The sequence below is a fragment of the Centruroides sculpturatus genome, unplaced genomic scaffold, assembly GCF_000671375.1.
Source record: "Centruroides sculpturatus isolate CEXI.00-Female unplaced genomic scaffold, Cexi_2.0 scaffold981, whole genome shotgun sequence".
Taxonomy (NCBI): domain Eukaryota; kingdom Metazoa; phylum Arthropoda; class Arachnida; order Scorpiones; family Buthidae; genus Centruroides; species Centruroides sculpturatus.
The window spans coordinates 265,693-273,915 of NW_019385906.1; the positions used below are offsets into that span (position 1 = coordinate 265,693).

The following is an 8,223-nucleotide window of genomic DNA, read 5'->3' on the forward strand; positions in this document are numbered from 1 at the left end:
GTCGGTTAATCGGGGGTCGGATAATCGAGGCTCTACTGTAGTATAATACAAAATTATTAAACTATTCGTTCTGTCTCCTAGAACGTACAGCAGACAAACAGATGCTCCGTATTTTTTAATAACCGAAAACTAAAAGTTTTTGTTTAACACTTTCTGACATGTTTGATTGTCATAACGTGTTTACGTGATGGATTGCGTTTTAATTAAATACAGCAGTATTGCATGTTTGTAGCTCAGAGATCCATTATGCATGTAACTATAAAACAGTCTGTAACAGTCTGTTTTTGCATCATTACAGATAGAAGAGGCTACATATATGTAAAGATTAAACTAAATATAAAAAACCACCTTTCTACTGGAGTGTTTAAATCTCTTTACTAAACGTTTTTGGCTGCATTCATGAGCCTTCGTCAAGTAAATTGTATTCGAATTCGTAACAACATCGAACACTTCTTTACAAATTTAAAATGGAATAATAGCTGAAAAGTACGCGTTAACCAGAAGCAAAGGTACTGTACGTTAAAAAGCGAAGGTGAATCTTGAAAAAACAAAGGAAATGTCTAACTAAAACCCGTGACATGCCATTGGTGGTTTCAGAGAACAATTGTAGAAAGAAAAATATCATTACTATTGGTCCTTGAATTCGGGTATGTTATGGGTTTCGCATCTCCGATCGGACGTTCTAATTGGTCGTGATCTCCATCCTATACCTTTCCGGTTGGCCATGATTCCAGACAAATTCAAAGATCAAACACTGGCTAAAGATGTTTATTGAATTTGTTACGAATCCACCCGGAATTCAGAGTCAAGCATTTTTTCTCGGTTGTAAATATTACTAGTGCATTCGCGTGACATTTGGTTTTATTATACATTTTATCATCCCATTTTCGCGAACGTTAAAGGACATGTTCAATTTCCCGATCTCTCACCATATTTTATTTACTAAGAGCATTTTATTTAAAACAACGTTTTCCTTTAAAACAGATTTTGGTCGAATTTTCAGACTCTGGTCGAAACTACACAATTAACTATTTATATTTCGAAGCAACGAATCAGCTTTTTAGCATGTCACCGACTTTATTTTCAGCTTTTGATTACTAACAGGTACATTTCATTTAGTCACGATAGAGAACTATTGATTTATCTCAACACTCCTATGTTTGGAAAGTTCACTATTGTTCATAATATGATATCTATTTGTAGCTGCTGTAGTTTATCATGCTGTTGTATCGGATATGCTATTGTAGGTCTATTCTACTGTTAACTTAGATAAATAGCTTTATTTGTACTAGCCTTTGATTTTATTGTAGAATATTTAGCGTAAATTATGTAAAATTTCAATTAAAATCAATTTTGAAAAAAAATCGCTAAACTGAATATAGCTCTCTGCTACTAAATGAGTCCATCCAAACAATACATACTTGTAGCAATGACAATCTTGCTGTCTAGCAGTCATTACGAGTAGAATTACCACACTGCCAATTCACTCAGTGACAAATAAATATATATTCATACATATGTTTGTTAATGAGTGGCCTAAAAATAGCCTCCTCGCCACACATCACAGGAGTGCATTATCTATCAGCCACAGTTACCATTAAACAGCAAGTCCTAAGTAACTGAAACAAATTTTGATTATCTTGATTTATTTTTGTCATCAAGATTTATCCTAAACAAATGCTTGCCCGATTAAGCGATAATTCTATAAACCGAAATTATAAGTTAACTAAGATACCAATATGTAATAGTATTATATATTTACGTATTTACTTGAATATTTCCTTTACATGTATGATATGTAATAAAAAAGGGGCTAATGTGGTGTCCATATTTTTGTTATTTTGTAAATAAACATAACATTATTCTAAAAGTAAGCATAAAGTTCTAAAGCTTCATATTCAATTACAGATCTACAAGAAAAAGATAATACGACTTGTGAGAATGGAATATTGAAGAATGGTGAATGTAAATGCAACTTAGGTTCCGTTCATGAAAACAATAATAAAGATAAATGTGTTCGTAAGTATATAGATTATGAATACCGTCGAATCCCCTATCACACTGTTGATCAACAGTGTGATAGGGGATGTTTTTTATGAATTCCATGTTGTACGAGTCGCTTAGACTACGTGAGCCGTTCACAGCCCGGCACACGTATTTGTAAAATCTAAGTGACTCGAACAACATGGAATTCATATAAAACTGAATCATCAACAGTGTTATAGGGAGTCGACTGTATTTTAATAATATGACCGATCATTTAGATAGAGAATTTTGTACAGTAAAATAGAAATATACTAAATTTAAACCAGAAATAAAGTCACATACTAGAAAATTTACAATGAATAAATAAATAATTTCATTTTGAAAAATTGTATAAAAACAAAACGACATATTCACAAAGGTAAAACCTTGCTTTTGTCTATCTTTCCGCCTGTCTATCTTTCTGTCTAAATAATTTCAAATGCAATAATAATAAATACTTTCCTAATTAATATATTTTCGTTAAAAAAATTAAAAGATTTTTATATTGTTAATGAAATATTCACTTGTAATTATACGAAATCGTCATATGCAATTCATCACATTTAGAAAATTAATTGTAATATGACGATATTTTAACTATACATAGTTTCTGTTAAGTCAATGTAGTTCAACTCATAATTTCTTACATTGCAAATGTAATTATAAAAGATTATCTAGCACTCGGATAAATGGGACTATACAGATGTAAGCAGAAAACCAAAAAATTGAAATTGATAGTAAGTTATGTTAAAAGTGAGCTTATTGTTATGTTTTTTTAAAACAGCATATGGTCAATTAAATGTTAACCATGATAAAGCAAATTTGATCTAACTTAAGAAATTTTTATTTTACTATGAAAATAATTAAAATTCTCGTTTAGTGCCGAAAAATCAGAAAAATTACTAATTATATTGTTCAGTTTTATGTAATTAATAAAAATTTTTTTGTTAAAATTGATGCATACATTTAATTTTTAACTAGATATATGCAATAGTTCAAAAATTGAAGAAATCTGTCCAATGGGTTGTGTATCTTGGGATAAAGAAAAATTTAGATGTAATTGTACAGGAAAATACGAATACTCTAAAGATGGGAACACCTGTATAGGTAAATCATATAAATTTTAAAACTTCAATCAAGCATTTTTAAAAATATTTTAAAATGAATGACGTACCGACTATAAGTCAGGTCAATAGACTTTATAACTTGTGTAACTTGTTTTAAAGTAATTTTCAGTAATGTTTGTTACTGGAAAAATATTAATCTTATTTTTATAATTTGATTAATTAAATAATGTACATTTTAGAGAAAGCGTTGTGTGCGAAAGGTGAAATAGGAGATGTTGATTGTTCTAAGAAAAATGCACGATGTAAAGAGAATAAAAACAGTGCTGAAGGATATGAATGTAATTGTCCTGAAGGACTAAGAGAGTTAAAAAATGGAATCTGTTCAAGTATGGAAAATTAATAATGTACATTTTAGAGAAAGCGTTTTGTGCGAAAGGTGAAATTGGAGATGTTGATTGTTCTAAGAAAAATGCACGATGTGAAGTGAATAAAAACAGTGATGAAGGATATGAATGTAATTGTCCTGAAGGATTAAGGGAGTTAGAAAATGGAATCTGTTCAAGTACGGAAAATTAATAATGGGTTTCTTCTAAATATTGTAAAATAACATTTTTGAATTTTATATTATCACACCCATTTCAGGTGACTGTACATATGACGAAACGCAGGAATGTATTAAGAAAAATCTTGAATGTGAATATGATGAAAACGAAAATATCAGTAAATGCATTTGTCCACTTTCAATGGTGATGTCAACGTCAACGAATGGAGCGTGCGAATTTGGTAATTTTATAAACTAAATTATTTTTATTAACCTTGTTAATTTTTTGTACGTTGTTACACGTTTGAAACCTAGAAGCGAGACGAAATTTAAAAATACTACATTATTATACTATTTCATTATAAAACGTTTGTTTTAAACTATAATAATGTTAAAGAAAAACAATTGGCTTTAATCAAGAATCTATTTATACATTTATATTCAGGATTTCTTCGTGTTTTGTAAGGAATTTATCGCATTTTTAAAGTGTATAAATAGGTGGATTTTTACTGATATGAAAAGGATCCAAATAGTAATATGCTTCCGAAAATTTCGGTTGGCAAGATTAAAATTTTGTGTCATACATTTCATGATTTTCCTACGCACACTTAGAAAGATTGCCCACTCGTGTTCTAGATCTACACTAAAAATGGAGGTGATTGATACATGGTTGGAATTTCTCCTGTCGTGTTGTCCACAAAGCTCTTAGGCAGATTTATTTATTGTGTCATGTTTGTCATGTAACGTAATAACGTTACATGATAGTCGCGTATTTGACTGTCATATAACATTTTCAAAAAATTTTACAGAATTTTTATGCTTACTTTTATAAAAAGTATTGGATTTTTAAAATCTTTTTGAGTATTTATGAAATTTTGGAAATTTTATAAAAATTAGATTTGAACTTTTTATGAATTTCCCAANGCAAGAAACTTTAGTAAAATGTTAACACGGCAAGAATAGGTGTGACCGGAGGATTTGCGAGTTTGTGGTTTGCGAGTTGATTAATATCAAGAGTAGAGGATATTCACAAAGTGATGCTCTTGGATTTAGGGTTTCGTCGGAAAAGTTTGTTTAATAGTTTATCTTCAAACGCACAATGTTAGACGATGTCCGAGGCGAGTAGGGGGTTATCCTGTACGATTACCTCCCCTACTCGCCTCGGCACTGATACGATTAAAAATTTAGGAAATTTTTGTGGTGACGATACTCCTGCAGAAACAGGCGAAGACTAACTAAATTTGCAGTTCCTTGTTATATTCAACTGATGAAATCGAGACAATAGGTCGGAAGGTTATGAGAAAGCGTCACTTTGCTGCTGAGAACTTAACAAACGATTAACTCCCAGGTGTGAAAGTTGACAGTTAGCTGACAAAATTTTATTGTCAAAATGTTATGTCATGATTTAGTTATGTAAATAAATGACGTAGTGCAGTCTCACAGGGAGTATCATGACCAGTAGAATATACGGACCATGCTTCTACTTCGGGAATCTGGAAACGCATCTAGATGGGTCGAAAAATCCCAGGAATTTTCCGAAGTAGTCCTTCCAGGATTTGTCAGGACCATTCTCTCATCATTATCTGGCTGCCCCATTGTGAGCCTGGTCGAATCATAAAGGGAATGATAAAAAGATCCTCTTCGTGCTCATAGAGCAGAAAGAGGGCCAAGATAAAAAGAAACATTGTAATAAATTATGTAATTATAATTTTAACTAAATATATAGAAGAAAATTAAAATGTCTTCTTGATTCTGTCCTGTCTAATTACACTGGGGAACAAATGAAAGCTTTTTTTAGTACACAAATGAAAATACCTAATCCTAATAAAATTTTTATGTTGTTTTCAAATAGGTAAACAGTTTTTCTCCATTATGTCTGGATTTTTTGTGACAGCCAGTTTAAATGTAAAACATATTTATTTGGATAATATGCACACACTTATTTATTTATCTTGTCTAAAATGGCGTGATATGGAGCTTCTGCTATTTTTGGCGTTTGAAGAAGCCCTCTAGAGTGTCCGACAGTAATCAGAAAGCATTGTTGAATTTCACTGGTCCTGATACCTCTTTTCCATGATAGAGATTTCTTGATCGAAACTCTCCCCGTGTTCGTCACTGACAGTATCAAGATTGCCGGGGAAGAAATCCAAGTGGGAATACAAGAAATGCATTTTGAGATAATTATCACATTCCATACCATTGTAAGGTTTTAGGAGCCCATTCACAACTTTGCAGTAATTTGGAACTTTGTGATTACCAAAGAAATTTTGCGCAACATCTTTGGATGATTTCTATGCCGACTTTTCAACTGCGCTTAACAAGCTGTCGAATTTTTCATTTTTAATTAAAGTTCTTATTTGTGGGACCACGAAAATTCCAGTTTGATTTTAGCATTACTTATATAAGGAAACTTGTTTTTTCAAATAATGAAATCCAGCATTCTTTACATTCATTTGTTTGGAAAAGTCTTAACTTTATATAAAGTGGAGGTAGAAGAATCATGTCAGCATTGACTAATGGGACATGAAGAATATTTTTCTGACCAGGAATAGACATTTCACGTATTGCCATTCCTTCTTGACGTAATGATTTTTCTTTTTTCTTCTGTTCCGCTCAAACAAGAAACAACAAAATTAAGTATATCCAAGCTGCAAACCCATTAATAATGCACAGAATTTTAAATCAAAACATATGATCCAATTGTACTTATAAAAATAAATTTTTTCAAGTAAGAGTTTCATATTTTCCTACGTTTCTTTCATTTTAGTTGAATAAGCTAATGACACAGAAGGAAGTTTGTTTCCGTTATGTAAAAGACTAATCTTATTGTTAGACGAATCGATGAAAAGACTTCATTTCATGGTATTATGTTTATGATCAAGTGCATCCATCACAGTTGTTATGGATGTAATTTCTATGGACTTTCAGACAAGGAGCAAAATTTAAGTCTATGATTACAGAAAATTAGAGGGTGATAGAAGACTTTCAATCACATATATGAAATCAGTACAAAAAGTTCTATTAGACACGATTTCTCTCTTCTGTGTGCCAAAAATCATCTTGACCGGTGTCATCAAAAACAACATTCTCTATTTTATGTATATTTTTAAACAAGGAATTGGCTTATCGTCAGCCTACTTATAACTATTTTACATATTTGTGCAGAGGCATTAGCCTACAATAAAAAGTCTCTGCAAAGTGAAGACTTGTTCCTGATGATTAGACAGGACGGAAGCTAGAAGACATTTTAGTTTTTATTTATATTGTGACCAGAGAGTCGGCATCTCTTTAGTGTCTCGTCAGAACTGACATAACTGTGTCTTGTAGGATAGACACAGAAACCTTAATGGCCGCAAATTCGGCACGTGCGCGGGCGATCTGATTCGGGATGGAGGAGGATTGAGAGATGGCGGATCGGAAGAAGTGCACACTACTACTTAATTAGAACGAATAGTACAAGTTTATTTATTTACATCTACACACAAATACAAAAAGTAACCGAGAATTCTCTTTAGTTTTCTAGTAGCGAGTTAAAGTATCTATAGCTATATAGCGTCATTTGAGGTTAACGGATTCCTAGCCGAGAAAGAGAGCTTACAATATTACTCGCGAGGTGATAGGCGGCTTGCTTGTCGTGTCGTTGATCGAAGACCGTAGAGGTGGCATTGAGGTGGTAACGTCTCAGTCTCTTTTCCGTCGTCGAAGGGAATTCGTCGGCTTGTCAGGTTCGGGAACGGCAACAGGATCGAAACGGCGATCGAGAGATCGGAAAAAGGCGGGCGAAGCGGTCCGCGATCGAGCACTCTCGTCAGAACAAAAAGGAGTCGGATCGGCGGACTCGCGACGACCCCTCGTCCTCGAGTCACTCCTTTTTATCCTCAATCCACGTTATCCTTTTTCACCGATCGGGAACTTTTGTTATAAGTTTCCGGTGACACTTTCGACGAGTTCCCTGGGAAAGGAAACGACTCCGGAGAGAGAGATGGGATTATTCTCCGATAATAAAATCGAGAAACAAATTTTTTTGGATTCCATTTATTTCGAAAAAGGAAAAATAAACTTTCTCTAAAAATTCGTCAGGTCCGGTCTCTCACAAAAATAATTAAAATACGGTACTATGTACAGTACGTTATTACTAAATACTACAAAGTGCTGTTAATTTAGTGTAAAAATAAAATCAAGAATTCGAAATGTAAAATTATTTAACTTTAAAAATTCTTTAATATAATAATTCAATTCATATCTCCAGAAAATTCGTCTATAGACTATTATATAGGGGAGATCGGGGCAACTTCGGCATGGGGGGCAAGTTTGTCAAGCGCTTTTTTTAAAAAACAAATTAAAAGGAGACTTTGGTTATAGGTTAGGCAGTTGAGTGTAGTGTTTTTATTGTTCTCCAACAAGCGTAGTTGAATTATCAAGCAAATTTTCATTTTCGTTGAATTCCATATAATATTTTTTTCCATTTATATTGAATTGGCAGGTTTTGTCATAATTCCATGATAACGAAAGTTACTTTTCCTGTTAGAAGGATGTAACTTCAACTTATTCACGTGGCCAGATCGTGGCTTGGCATTCTGTTCTCAGGGT

At 32.7% G+C, this 8,223-nt stretch overlaps 1 protein-coding gene across 1 annotated transcript in view; it reads left to right on the top strand.

Moving 5' to 3' along the window:
- Positions 1-8,223, top strand: part of LOC111612507 (fibrillin-1-like) — a 150,121-nt gene that overhangs the window by 108,738 nt on the left and 33,160 nt on the right. The window contains exons 13-15 of the mRNA XM_023353737.1: positions 3,007-3,132; positions 3,332-3,478; positions 3,735-3,875. Coding sequence (XP_023209505.1) covers positions 3,007-3,132; positions 3,332-3,478; positions 3,735-3,875 — 414 coding nt within the window. The remainder of the gene's footprint in view (positions 1-3,006; positions 3,133-3,331; positions 3,479-3,734; positions 3,876-8,223) is intronic.